A 16107-nucleotide genomic window follows, 5' to 3' on the forward strand; every position below is an offset into this window, starting at 1 on the left:
AAGTGGGCCCCGGTACCTCCCCAGTTAGTCAGTCAGTCAGTCAAACAAGCCAAGCAGGCGATGCGGGCTCGCATAATACCGTGGCTGCCGAACTCTCGCGGTGAAGTAGTTTGACACGCACGTGGTCAAACCTGTCGGACACACATTGAATAAACGATACGGCGCGTCTTCCTTCTCCTCTCTTCTTCGTTCTTCTTGTTGTCACTGTTATTGTTGTTGTTATTGTTGTTGCTGTTGTTATTCCTTCTCTTCGTTGGGCTGTTTTTTCGGCCGCCGTTTCGAATTGACCGACGGGGAACAGAAACAGTGAACCGGGAACGAACGTGGGAGGCTGCCGAAGATGATACTGCGAACAGCCCCCGGGGCCATCGTCCTTTTTCTCCTACTTACGGGATCCATTGCTCAAGACGACGATTCTTTGGCTGGTAGTTTCCTGACAGGTAAATAATTCTTATCCTTGCTGCTCGTCGTTCTGTTAACGGGAATACTTTATTCTCTTATTTTGTAAATAGAAGATTTTCAGTTTTTAACAAATCTCAGAAACTGGACAAATTAGGTTCGATAACACTGTCTATATGAATATATTTTGCATACTTATTTTTATTGAATCAATTTTATAAAAGTTACAGGAAAAAGGTACTGTCTTTCCAATTAAGGAAATCTGATTCTTCTTGGAAAATAAATTTATACAAAAATGTTAAGAGTTGTGTCTCGATCTTTTACTTTCGTAAAAGTAGTGTTAATCTCAAAATTTGTATACATTTTTGATGTGCTTGTGATACACACTCAAATTTTGCTTGACTATAATGTCTATGTGTGTTACCGAAGAATTATATATTTGAAGTTGGTAAACCGGGATCTCCCCCTGAATGCAGTCATTTTTTACATTATTTTTTACATAATTTCGTTTTGTTGTTGTCATTTTCGGAGAAGAATTTGCTACAAAAATTTTAATTGATTGCACATGATTGTAATTTAAAAGAGAAAATAAAATTGAAACTTTTATCCGATTCTGGATTTCTTTATGCATAAATTCAGAAGAATTTAAGGCTTCCGCTACGTTATCTTCAAGTTATTATAAAACAATTTCGAAAATTTTAAAATAATTTAGAAATTATGTTAAAATAGTTAAAAGAAGAGAATTAGGATTTTGTATAAATACCTGCAGACACTTCTTTATGATAATCTTCTAAAAATTAGGGGAAATTTTGAATTTGAAGTTGAAAATTTGAATTAATATATGAAATACTTTGAATTGATATTTATACGTAGTATAATATAATCGAAGGAAGGCAAATCATTTAAATTTGTTATAGTAATCTCCTAAAAATCGGTATCATATTTTACGTATCATTTTATTTAATCATTTGAATAAATCTCAAATAAATTTAACCAATTAATTTTGTAGGTTTTAATATACGGATCATTATATTTAATTATTTGAACAGGTTTTAATAGAACAATATCTATAAACTCCACTAATGTTTTTACATCACAGATCGAATAAAGTATTTAGTTTTTGTTTTTCGCAATTTAAACAATTGTTGCTTGTGCGGAACCCTACAGTTTAGTTACAAAAATCTTCTAATCGGTATTTAAGTGTAATTAATCAAAATTCAAGTGTAATTAGTATAATCGAAAAATTAATTGAATTTAAAATCGTTGCAATAATCTTCTAAAAGTTAGTGCATATAATGAAACATTTTTTAGTAACATGTGTATTCAGAAACTAATACTGTACTGGAGAAATTGGAACTGTATTAACGTAATCAGCTGGTAAGGCTTACAAATATTTAAATTCGGAATTGTTATGCATAATGATATCGATGTTTGACTGAATCGTAAATATGTATTAATATCTAAGACACATTTCATTCAAATTTGTAAAAAAACAACTGACATTGTTTTTTTTGTTTTTTTTTTTTCTCAGAGGTATTACGTCGCATCAGCTGCAAGGCTATTAGCGACCTTCTATTTAAATAGATCTTATATTTTGTTTATTAAGCCTGTATCTCTCAGAAATTTTAATAGGTCCTTGATTTTGTTGCTGTTTTGAGATTGTTATGTAAGTTAATTCTTGTTAAAAAAATTATCAGGATGTCCTGAATTATTTATTACTGATTCAAATTATTACAAAAAACATTTACCTAACACAGTACGTTTGAAGGCTGTAAAATAAATTTACAATTAGAATAAGTACCAGGTTCACGAGGCAATTTTATATTTGACGTGTTTTTGTTTTATCGAAATGACTGTAGAACTATTAAGGTATATTATGATTAAATTTACAGTAAATACAAAGTTGACACAGTAGTTTTATACAGTGTGACCCGCATTTTTCCTTGTATAATTTGGCAGCGTATTTTACAAATAAATATAAAAATGAATGTTGTATCAAAAATATTCATAAATGCTTTGTTAAGAATTTATGTCGAAAACACAAAGTATGATTTAAATGTTGCTAAATATAGCAATTGTATTTCCATTTTAAAGCGATGACCGTCTTTATTGACATAAAATTTTCACATTGACAAGTTATTTTGTTTAATCTCTTCGCACGCGATGTTATCGTATCTTTTATATTTCTCATTTCTGTGATTATTTTTAACAAAGCATTTATGGACTTGTTTATTTATTTGTTACATAACGTTATAGTCTTGTACCGAAAAATATGGGATACTCTGTATTATTACAGAAAATTGATATTTCAATACAAATTGATTAATCAAGTCAACATTAATTTCATAATTTAATAAATTCAACATTAATTTAGTCTTGAATTTTTTATCAGCACATAATTTTGTTGAATGTTCGATGTAATCATTTAGGAAGAAATTAATTAACACCACTTTTAACAAACGAGTCGAATGACATTTATTCAAATTTGTAATTAAAATTATTATTAACAGACAAACCAAAGGCCTCCTTTAAAATTTTAATTGCGAATTATTTTCTGAATTTAAACACTTTTTCTGAAATAACTTAACACGGTAATTTTATTTTAGAGCATTTCTTGGAGTTATAGTACAAGCTGTTTATTTACCTTCGATTCGTAAATGTTCATTAAATAACTTACGCAATATTGAGTAACTATTAGCTAACTCGAAACCTTTCAAGACTGTATTGTTTATGTCTCAATATATCGAAGCATTTTTAATTTCTCGAGCATACGTATAAAATCAAATATCGATAGGTGTTCGTGATAGTCAATCAGTTGTCACATTGGATTAATTAGAAGGTAGTAAGAAGCAGCCGTAAATAAGATGAGTTCGTAGTTGAGGAGGTTTCGAGAAATAGAAATTGGCGCGCGATAACGTACGCCGTGCACGCTTGTGCACAGACCGCAGGTAGTCAGTAGTACTGGATAGGTCGTGTAGTATCTGGAAGGATGTGACTGTCCCACTTACTTAGGACTCGCACAACGCACAACGCAATGCGGATGACGCTAGAGTTCAATTCTACTGCTACTGCCATTGCCATTGCCATTGCCATTGCCATTGCCATTGCCATTGCCATTGCCATTGCTGCAACCGCACCGGTGAGAAGGCTGTTGGTGTACTTGAAAACCGTGTGAAAACCGATTACAAATTTCAACACAACTAATTATCGTATTATTTTAAATTGAATATAATTGCTGTTTCTATTTTTCATTATGTTAGTGCAGAATATTTAACAATTATTCTTCATTCGTACCTAATCCTTCTAATTATTATTTCTTCATGTTCACTCATAAATTTTATAATTATTCTGTCGCTATTTGTGGACTTCACTTAAATTGTTTGAAAATTTTTATTGAAAATATTTTCTATTTCTTTCTCTATGTTTCCAATGCGTGGTAAAGGAAATTTTTAAAATGTGATGAAAAAAACGACTAAATGTCGTTTAAAGTTAAAACCATCCGCGAATACCAAAACAACTAACAATTTATTACAAACAAAAGGAATTCATGGAATCCTTCATGGAATCGGAATCACAAATTCAAGACAAATTTTTAAAAATTTTCTTTCATTCCAGACAAAAGGATATCTTAAAATAAATCTTTTCTCTCAAAATATGCTTTTTAATCTGGCATTTAATTTTAGTTTCACGTTGTTTTGCAACTTCTATTATCTTTTTCTAATCTTTTTTTGTCAAAATTTTACCGAAAGCAAATTCTATTCTGCTATATTGTGTTAGCCGAATTCATACAATATTACATCCTCATCTCGTCTTACTTTAATCAATAGTTATTATTTATTTAAGCTTCCACATCTCGATTATGTCAATACTCTTCGTTTTTATTTTTTCATTTTTTTCACTTCAACTAGACCCCAATGTTGTATTTATATTTCATTTTGTTTAACAAATAATCAGAGTTTAAATTTCTATGTTCTTCTTGTTTGTTTATTATATTACTTGTTAATTATCACATTTTTCTCACCGTTCACTTGGGATCTGTATCTTTATTTTTCAGTACACTATTATTAATATTTATATTTCACCTTTGCAACTATGAATTGTGAACTTGATTTACAATGTTTTTATATACGTATCTTTTCTTATTTGACATATTTTTGTCTTTTGTTTTCTTTTTCTCACTGTTTATGCAGTTAAAAGTAGTCGATATAGTTCCAAGAAAAGTTAGTCAGTATTTAGTCGATTATACATTGAAGTACAATAAAAGAACTATCGTCTTTCAAGTAAAAGTCAAGATCACTTTGACTTTTTTAAATGGTACCCTATATTTTGGCGTTCGTAGGATCATTGCTGATGGAGAAATGAACTGAACGATCATACTATGACCTTCAAGAGACCATGATTTTATCACTTTGTTATTTTCAAAAAAGTAACCGACTGGATACTAATTAACTTTCATTCCAAACATTTTTTTGTCAGAGTAGCGAAAGTCATTTACGTTACGTATCATATCCTGTATATCATGATCTGAGTATGCCAGTCATTTTTGTGAAATTCATTATAATAATCAAGGATACAATATCGTGTTAGCTGTGCGCAATGCTTCGCACAAATATAGAATGTATAAATATAATGCTTGTGTGTATATGTTTCTTGGTTTTCTATCATCTCATTTTCTGCCTTTAGCTACACTAATATTGAACCCGTTTCTTCTAAAACAATTATATATGTAAATCTGTAAGGAGAAAGTTTGTTGCACTAAAGTAACACATTTCTGTTAATCTACCGTTATTATTTGGAATGAACAGCTTCAATCATTTTGTATTCATTGGTACGTGTTTAAAAAGTTAGGGATTTTTACGATGACCAGTGACTTGAGTTTGCGCCTCTTTTAAAAGAGAAAAGACCACGTTATTTAAACGAGCTAGCCATGGAATGGGGAAGGCGACACTAACCTTGAGACTTACTGCAAAACCGTTCAGAAATGTGTATAATTATACAGGCGAACAATTTTCGTTAACATGCACGGTGGATTATGCACCGTAATCAGCTCAATTTATTTCTTTATTCTACTGGTAGTAGTTCGATTGGAAACTTTTGGAGCTAAAATAACATGGTTTAAAGTGAGATTTAATATGATTGTATCAAATGTTTTGTAAATCCTTCTTTTTTAGAATTATCAAGGCTTTTTAATAGGTAATGCTACAGCTTTTCTTGTTTACATTTTGCAAATATGTTACGATGCTTGCCGAATTCGTCTCAGCATTTCCTAAATGATAGGTACAAAAAAATTGTAGGTCTACCCTAAAAAAAACTGAAGAAAAAAACTGACTTTGACAAATCCGGGGAGAAAAGGGTTAATAAAACATGTACAATCATCTTAAAAAAAGTTTCCAATCGAACAACTAGCAACGAAATGAATTAAGATGGTAATTCCTACTGTGTCTTTTGTTTATTTATTCATTCACAAACCTTTGCATACGTTTATTCAGACACAACGCATAATACAACCAAATGCATAGATTACAAACTTTGAGGGAAACATCAATAATAATACAAGATTCGATATTAGTGTTGATTATGAAGACATCTACATTTAGAGGTAGTTAAAAATTTAAATAGAGACTTAAAACTGTTTGCAAAATATTCAGTTTAGAGAAGCAATCTTAAATTTCAAGGACCATCTCTACTGTCAAAGTCCGGATTCTGAACAAGTTCTTCATATACATAAAGGGTGAGTCATGTAACTTGGACATTTCGAATAATTTTTAAATTATACGTTTTATGACAAATTCTTAAATGTAAAAATTGACGAGCCATCATTTGGTTGCTTTAAAACTGTAAAACTTTTGTGTTTAACAATTATTCGTAAAATGTATAATTTATAAGTTATTTGAGACATGAAAGTGACTCGCCCCGTATAAGAGGTTTCTTCTGGTTTTTGAAATATTCGTAAGAAAAACTAAAAAAATGGAGATACAATGAAATTAGAAAATTCATGTTTTAGAGATTCAACTAAAAAGCAATGTTTTAGATTGTTTAAAAAAGAAAATGTTATATTTTTACTATTGTTTTCAGTAGAGCTGGATTAAATTTGAATTAGGTTTAGATTAGGTCCGAAACAAAAAGATTTTTATACTATTATTATTTTAATAAGTTGGGTTTAATTTAAGTTCAAGACCAAAAAGTTACTATATTATTATTATATTATTCAGTTAAGTCTGGAGTAGAACTGGGTTAGACTAATGTGGGTAAAAACTAATTGCAAATTAAGATTTGAAAAGGTGTCTCTCAACTTCTTTGATAAAAATAGTATTAATTAATTTAGGGAGACCTAAATTTTTGTATCGTGTAAAATTTTATGCTGGCGTAATTTAAAAGTATTTAATTCATTATACCGTTCGCATAAATAAGTTCCCAATTTCTGTGTCCTCGAATTAAAAACGTGTAGAAGAAAAGTGTTGTATATAAATTGATGTTTTAGTTTTTTTTTATTATGTTTATCTATCAATATTTTTATTAATCAATAAAATATAATATAAATCAATATTTTTATTAATAGAGGCACAGAACTATGGACGAACACAGAAATACGGGGCACAAAAATATGGACAGAGCTCGTTCAAGGTCGCGAAATTAAGGTTAAAAATACCTTCCTTTATTTCATTAATGACATTGTTAAATTACTAATTTTTATCATGCAAAAAATACATTTAATATTCAAAATTTTAGAGCATTAATAATTGAAACATCTACCTTCTATAGGAAAAAATATTCGTGTTTTTATAGTCACGTTTCGAGGAAAATACGTCAAATATGTATGCCGTTAGAGGAAAATTGACGTTGTGCTTGTTGCTAACGTATAGCATGCGAAACAAAATCGAATCGTTCGAATACACGTCTTTATACCACAGACTCGAATGCTACGCCGTACCGGCTTGAGTAACACTTGAGGAACCGGTTGTACTAGGAATGTACAATTTGTGAGCAATTCATTGAATTCAAAGTCAAATACTGATACAAATTTTTTTAGAGGACGTAAATCATGAACATATATTATCATCATTAAATAGTTCTGGTATGACTCTTGTTGAATCTTTTACTGAAATAAGATGACCAATATACTCACATTCGAAAAATAATCTATGTTATTACCGTTTCAATTTGATTCACGTTGAATTAAAAATAGTTATACGCTATAGAATGCCGATTTTATTTATTTATAAACAAAATAGTTATATAGAATAACAAACTGTAAAACATTAGAAAAATGTATAAGTACATAACCTTCTCTCTACTTGATTAAAATGATTAAAATTTCATTTCTGTTCTCTGTAATTGATTCAAAAATGTTTAGAAAAAGAAATCGACGAATTGAATGTAGCGTAACACGTTCGGTAATGTTACAAAAAGACAAATAGAATTTCGATGTTCTAATTTTGTTGAAAACTTCATAATAAATGTACTAAATCTAAGCTAGATCTAACCCAGTTTTAACCCAGAATGAGTTTCAAATTAAAAACAAAAATATGAAACATGTTCAGATTGTTGTTAAAAGAGAAATCAAATTTCAATGATCTAATTATTGATATCTTGTGCAAAGTACGTAATAAATATCAAACTCAGAGCTAACCCAAAATCAATTCAAATTTAAATTCTCAAAAAATTTATTGTATAAATTTTGTAAATGAAAACCGAACAACGATAACATTTTGTAAGGAAAAGCTGTTCAGAAGAACGGTATTGATTACGTATTTCAAATTCATCGAAATCGGAGAGTAAAACAATTACCGAAGTTGGTATCGATTAAAGATCGAGCGTAAATGAAAGAAGCATAGGTATGCTTAATTCCATAAAGGATTCAAAATTTATTGAATAATGATGAAGCGATTGTGAGATGTTCCGAAATAGAATAGCGTGGTGGCGTGAATCAAGGACTACGGATGAATACTAAATGCAGCTGTCATTGGCCTACGGTCTAAAACGATTACGTTAGAAGAGGCACGTGTCCTTACACATACATACAACATGCACGCATGCGTCCCGACACGCCTACCCGACGGAATCGAGCTGTTTAATTAACTACCGTTATGTTTGTTTGGGCCGTTATGCCTGCCAAAATGAACACAGCTAGGAACTCTATGGCGGCTACACGACTCCATGCAAATTTTCTCAAGTTCGTTTGCTAACATGTCGGAAACAGTTCGGCTGTATTTATTACTTTTACCGAACTTTCATCGGCTTTCAGTCTTTAACGTTTAACTCTTAATGTTTTTACACCACTTGTTACACTTAAAATAATTTACTTGAATAATGTAATCATTTATTGATGGTGGAATATTTTCTCCTCTTTGTATCATTATTCACGTTTTACTTACATTGGCGTTATTATACACTAGCGAACAAGTTCTCTTATTTCAATTTCAATATTGTATATATGCAGTTTTTAAGTAAATTTAACTCATTAATAATTTAATTTGATACGTGTATTTTGTTTAAATTTCCGTACTTGGTCTTTTATTTACTCTAAATTAGTTATTTGCATTCAGGTATGAAATACATTTAAGTCTTCGCAATTTGTTAATGTTTCAATGTCACTTAGACTAACATTTCTGAGCTTATAGACTAATAGATATTTAATAAAAGTTTTAATATTTGAATAACTGGTCATAAATTTATTTAATATTTTATTCTATTTATTTAATAATAAATAGCGAATTTCCATTCCAACTTACAATAAATCTGATATTTTACGAAAAAGAAAAATTCATTGATGGTGTATAAGTAAACTAGCATTTCTTAGAAATAATTTCGTAAATTTATTATAATAAAAATTATTAATATACATATAATATTCATATTATTAATAAATTTATTTGAGTTACATATTCCAAGAAGGGGACAGTAGTTGTTAATCATTACGACGATTAACTTGTTTTGTTAATAATGTTTCTACATTTTTAATTAGTAGTAAATAAAAACATGATTAATAATTATTATATTGATGAAATACAGAAGCTATACATATACATAGATTTTGGTAATTGACTGTAATATAGTAAAATATAATGAAAAAAGCACTTAAAAGCATAGGATAAATAAACCTTATACAACTATTAATCAATAACCATTCACGTGTAAGAAAGTTAACCGAACAATAATGATGATTCATATTTTCAAGAACAGAATACATGATAACTGTATGAGTCAAAGTAGTTAAAAATTAAAACAAACCGGATGTATGGTTGTGTGGAAATAAGTATAGACACCGTAAAAGGGTAAGTGTCGCCGTTCGGCCTAAATTTCCAAGATATTCATGGAAACAGTAACGCTACTGTACTAATGCAGACTTAATTTATGCTTGTTCAAATATGAAGCTTGCAACGGTTGCAATGAACAATATTTTGATCATTTTTTGCATTAAAAAATTATTAAAGAATATCTCGAAGAACATTAGTTTCTATATCTCTGTTATTTAGAAATTTTTGCTTTTGCATTTAACAGATTTTGGAATGACATGAGTAAATGCACATCATAGGTAAAAAGCCAAGACGGCCCTCGTGAATGTATAAAGGAAAGTAAATAGCAAAAAGTTAATTTTCGCTTTGAACGTTTCTTATACAACATGTAGCTTACAAGAAAAACTAAGTTGAAAGAGTTAAATAACACACCCTGCATATAACGGTTGAAATATTATTTCTTAAAGAAATATTCAAGGCTTCAAAAAATATTAAAGAATTATTCAAGAAATAGTCCAGACTTAACACCTTTGTTTATAATGTTTGCAAGTTTATAGTTTTCCAATCTGTATTAAGTCTGAATTAAGTTTTAAATATTTGCTTTAACTTTTTCTAGATGCAATATAGTGGTAGGTACAAGTTTCGCGACAAAAGTTATTCAGAATATTGAGTACTTCAACGTATTTAAATGTTATCAAAATTAATGACGTGTAATCTCTTGTGCGCAATTACCAACTATGATTTTGACCAGTAATGAGCTACTCAAATTTTAACAATGTTAGAACCAATCGTATTTTCTATATTCTGACTTTCACAATAGTACAGGATGTAAACAGAACATTCACGTGATCGGTTATGTTAAGGTTATGCTGAGTGACTATTAAGACCAATATTAGAGGACCCTCATTAAGAGCCTTTCTGCGCAGAGTAGGCTCATGTAGAAAAGCCCGAAAATTGTGATTCGTTGAACGAAGTTCAGTTCTATAGTCCAAATTATATTCGTAGATGCTATGCTTTTGTTCATGACTAGGCTAGAGATTCATCTATAAAGTAAAACTTTTTTACTCCAATGTTAGAAACGAGGTTCATGTTGGAATTTCATTAATTTCTTTATTGTTACTTCGTTTTTTAAAATAACTGATCTTTCTAATATTAATTCCCAGACACTAAATTTGATGTACTTCTGATAAAAATTTTGTAAACAAATGCGGTATTAAATAAAAATAAATATTATTGTTGTTATTATTTTCATTATTATGGAATAATTATAATATTCCAACAAAATATCAGGTGGTTTTATGGAAATATTGTCCGATCAATATATTAAAAACAATACATCAAATTCTAGGAATTTTTGTAGTCCTTGAGGAACAGTCGAGTTTATGACATATTTTAGCCAATATCAACGTAGGCTGTGGATCGAGACTCGCTTTACGGAGTCTGGTAGCGGACAATTTAGTGCTTTACTCAAGAAAAAATTATTATGAAAGAAATTTAAATTTAACGCTAAATTAAATATACCAAGTAATTAATGAGCATCGAACTACAATACACAGTTTATAAAATTTTCAAATAATATCGGTGCTAGATAAAATAGTATTTCAGATGGTAAATAGTAAATAGATATTTCATTTTAGATCGTGTGTACATTTTTCAAAATAAAATATTTTATTTGCTTGAAAGAATGTACATACTTTTAAAAGTAGAAAATTTGTTCATTGCAAACTATTAGGTCGTTCGGAAAATCGTTTCGTTTTTTTCTTGGTGGAAATGAAACACAATAGATTACTAAACAAAAACTATTGCAAAGAATCGAACAAAATTTTTAGCAAACAAGACTTACTACATCAGTTGTCCAATTATATAATGATTATGTAGCTTAAGCGAGAAGTTGGCTGTGAAAAAATTAAGTCTTTTCTTGGGAAAAACGAAATTACTTTCCGAACAACCCAGTAATTTCATTTGCAAATTTTGTTTTCTTGCGTTATTCCGTTTTACGTCACATTAATCGTTTTGAGAATTTATTTTCAGATTAAGTATTATGGAAGGTATTCTATTTTATGCTTTATGTTAATAAAATAAAAAATATTTGATTTTATATTTTATTTCTTGATATTTAATTTCCCATTTGAAATTTTTTTTTGTTATATTTTGAAGAATTTAAAAATTCACGAAAAATTTAAAGTAATATCTTAAATATTTTTTCGATGAAAAGTCAGTTGTAATGCCTCTTTTAAACGATACAGAGTATGTGTTATTCCATATGATTGCAGCTGTCGTCAAACAAAGTTCAACAATCTACAATGCACAATATTATTTTATAACCTTTACATGACCTTGAGCTCTAATATCAGTATTTGAGTCATGGGTATATTTTTTACTATGAAGAATGATAAAAAATTACCAATACAAAGATGTCTTCTTTTACTGTAGAAGAAAAAATTCACGAAGAAAAAGCTTGATTTCTATTTAAATAAAGCCGAAAGACATTCAAGTAAAATAGACGGGATTGATGTGTTTATTCTCAAAATTTGTATGTAGTATTTTTCCAGCCAGAATTGAAGTTATCATGTTTCGTGAACAATATATTAAAATATTCAAGTTAGATATTCTAATTAGAATAGATATTTGTGAGTAATCTTTATAATATTCAAATGGAGACTTAATCCTCATTTATCTGTTGCAGTTCTTATTTAGTTTTAATATTCAAAACAGCTGTATAATGTTTTTAAAAGATTTGTTACTGAGACAATTGCCTCATACGTTTTAGAAGTTTATTATACCTTAGGTTATAAGAAAATATTGTACTACATATTATGTCGTTATATGAAACGTTTGTATTAATATTAATACATACTAAATTATATTAAAATATAATGAAATAATTATATTAGTAATTAATGCAATACGTAAAACTAAATATGTGATGTATATACTATAAAACTAATTTAACCTAAGAATCAATTAACAATAATAAATTTAATAATGTAAATGATTCAATCACTAAACTGTGTTACATTTTCAATCTTATAAGGAAAATATATAACTATTAAAAGTTAAGTGGCACTACTAGTTTTTCAATGCGCAGACGTTTTCAAGATTATTTCGAGATCATCTTTTTTTTTATCATAAACCTATATTCAATATCCAATATTTTTTAAGATATCTTTTATGTTTATATCAAGGGTAATTTTGTGTTTCTATTGAAATGACAACGTTATACTTTCTCCTAAAAAGTATATTATTTCATTGTAGAACGTCATATCACAAAAAGTTGTTTCAAAGAAAGTTATTTAACGCTAAACCTCTAAATGAAAAAGTTCTGCACTTTCTTACATAGTATATGATCCTGAAATAAAAAATATATGTTTATGATAATAAAATACTAAAATACCATTAAAAATAACTAAAATACAAAATACTAAACAACATGTACTAGTTTGTTTTCATAAGTCACGTGTCTACGAGATTTATTACAATCTTAATTTAAACGGAACAAATTAAGGAAGTGTCCCAAAATTATTGTAACATAAAATTTTCCATTTTTAGAATTTTCTTTCATACTAACGCTATTATCAAGAAAAAACTAGCCGCATTGTAGAAATTCATAATTCATGCTGCATTTTAACAGAACTGAACTCATTTCTGTACACAATTGTATAACTATTCAAAATATAGAGTCTAAATGTATGTCAAAGCTATACTGGTGTCCCAATATATTCGTGACCTACTGTACATGTATGGTAAATGTACCAATTACTGTGGGTGTACACTTTATATACTTTATTAGTTAAATCTCATTGGTTTAAATACCTCAGTAATGCGTAAATCCGCAATAATAGATAAGTACATACAACCTACCAATCGATACAATTTTTTAACGTTAATGTTTAAGGTTAGTATATATTTTTCTAATTATAGCAGGGCTTAAAATCTATTTAACGACCTATGACACTGAGATCTCCGCGTAGCCTTGAATACAAACAATGTAGAAGACGATGATTTTCGAATCGCGAAAAATATGACGTCGAGAAAAATATTTCGTTTACCAAAAGGCTTGCTCGTTCAAAATAAAAAAAAACCTGTCACTCTGTCAATAGTCGCATCATCGAAAACAAGTAAAACATACAAAGTTATCAAATTCGTTCACAAAGTTATCTTGATCACTCTGTACATGAGTCGATCGCCAGAAAATAATATTTGTCAGGTTTTCGATGGAAATGCCCCCTATGCGACGTAAACGCTCTGTCTGAGATACAACGACTCTCAAGATCAAGTTTAGTCATCCTTGACCATTTTGTTTTATAAGTGGAGCATAGGATTACGTATGCAGGAATTTCTCTCGACTCACGGTACCTTCGCACCTGCACCCGATATACAGTTAATGTTGAGAATGCGTGATAGGCAGTTTATTTGTCATAGATAGATTACACCCCCGATATACGGAAAGGTGATACCGACAATGGGAATGTTTTAAAAGTAACACCATGGAATGTTCAATGTCCATCTTCCTATACCGTTTTCCAAAAATACGTTGCACACTCGAGAGCGGTCATTCTTGTGCATTCAGGATTTTGTCATGTCAAAACAGCTGAATATAAAAATAATATCTTGAAATAATATCTTGAGGAATGTAAACAAAAATTTTTCATTTAGAAAATTGACTTTTTAATGAGGTATCTTGACCTTTTGGGTTTCTTCTTTAGAATAATAGTAAACGTTTCTTTCAAAATTTTGGATACCTATACTGATATATGTAAATCCATTTACTACGATTGAATTGTGTTTAACTCAAATAATGTCCAGCTTAGAAAATTGATCTTCTAATAAAACAATACAGTGATATCAATTCTTTGAGGATTCATAGTACCGAAATGGTTTACAATTGAGTTTCTGATGGAGTGATATGTATGAAATATGTATGAATATGTTTTTTCATATGTATGAAAAAAATATTTGACCACTATTTTAAATAATAGATTCTTAAGAACTGAAGTAGAATAGCATTTCAAATAATAAATTAAACAGTACATAAAATATTTTATTTTGTAAATATATTTTGATGATTGAAAAAATAAAATAAAATCTGTTATTTTAATGATCTGAAGTATAAAATAAAAATCCTTATCAATGAAGATTAGTATACGCTGTTCTGATAAAGGTCCGCTGTCCTGTTACAGAATGACATAAGCTGTCTACGTTTATTAAATTGTGTTGATATACAGAAGAAACGAATTAGTTTATCAATCAGATCATGTTTCCTCGGGATCACATTACTTTTTGAAGGGTAGATACAACATTGATGCCTTTCGGCTAAAACTAAGTAAAATAAAATACAAAACATGTTTCATGTTTTCCGTTAATAATTCGTTAACAAAGTCGCAGAAGACATTTTGACTAAGGAAAACGTTACTTCAAATGACTTCAGTAATTGTACCTTTTAAGGTTAAGAGTTAAACAAATAATATACAGTAAACATACGACGGTACTGTGCTGACCCAATGTTGTCATGGGGCATAGTATGGCCACTCGGGACAAAGTACATACATATACATATAGTAAGTAAGAGAATGTCAATCATTTTTTATGTGAAGCTTGAAGTTACTTCCAACTTCAAGTTAACATATCCCAGAAAGAGCACAAGTATCCTGAGATTGAAATAGCTACTAATTTGTTGCTTAATATATTATGTATGTTGCGTAATATATTAATATATTATATATAATATAATATATTAATATATTATATATAATATAATATATAATATATATATATATAATAATATAATATATAATATAATATATTATATATTACTATATAACATGTACGTATATATAAGTATGTAATAATTTAACAAGATCTGATATCGTTATACGAGAACGTTTGAATTTTACATTTTCATCCCGCAAGACTTTATTCTTATCGCATTGCGCGGCATATGCGAGTGCACGCAAAATACAATATAGTAAAAAATTAATGCCAAGCAACTAGTTGGGTGAATCTACTTATTATTATGTGTGTATATTTCACTGCGATATTTTAACCTCCGATATTATAACTTTGATATATACATATGTCCTATATTTTTAATAATTTCCTAAATTATTTCCCCTTATTTCCTAAATTGTGTAAATTATAGTATAAACTATGAATTCATAAATTGTGGCTAGTTTCTTATTACTAATAGTGTTAATATAAAAGAAAAATTCGAAAAATGCAAAATTTTGTCACGAAAAGGTTTGGTTATTTCATTAATTTGAGCAAACAGTTAAAAATAATACTTTCAATATAATTATTTAATTCCTTGTTGGATGCCTTTTATTTTTAATTAATAATATGATTTAAGCGACTTGCAAATAATTTTTATTAATTTTATTACATTCTTTTCTTAATTTGTTTTTCAATTTTTTTTGTTGCTGACTGCCTTTTGTTAGATTGTACGATAAAATTCATCCCAGTTTATTATGGGATT

General features: G+C 28.9%; 1 protein-coding gene across 2 annotated transcripts in view; it reads left to right on the forward strand.

Annotated features, from left to right (window-relative positions):
- Nucleotides 1-100: 100 nt before the first annotated feature.
- Mas (trypsin-like serine protease domain-containing protein masquerade) overlaps nucleotides 101-16107 on the forward strand; it is a 37875-nt gene continuing 21868 nt past the window's right edge. For both annotated transcript variants that reach the window (XM_078186931.1, XM_078186932.1), the window contains exon 1: nucleotides 101-440. In XM_078186931.1, the coding sequence (XP_078043057.1) occupies nucleotides 341-440 (100 nt within the window). In that variant the 5' untranslated portion in view covers nucleotides 101-340. The remainder of the gene's footprint in view (nucleotides 441-16107) is intronic.

Source organism: Augochlora pura, chromosome 7 (genome assembly GCF_028453695.1).
Source record: "Augochlora pura isolate Apur16 chromosome 7, APUR_v2.2.1, whole genome shotgun sequence".
Lineage (NCBI taxonomy): Eukaryota > Metazoa > Arthropoda > Insecta > Hymenoptera > Halictidae > Augochlora > Augochlora pura.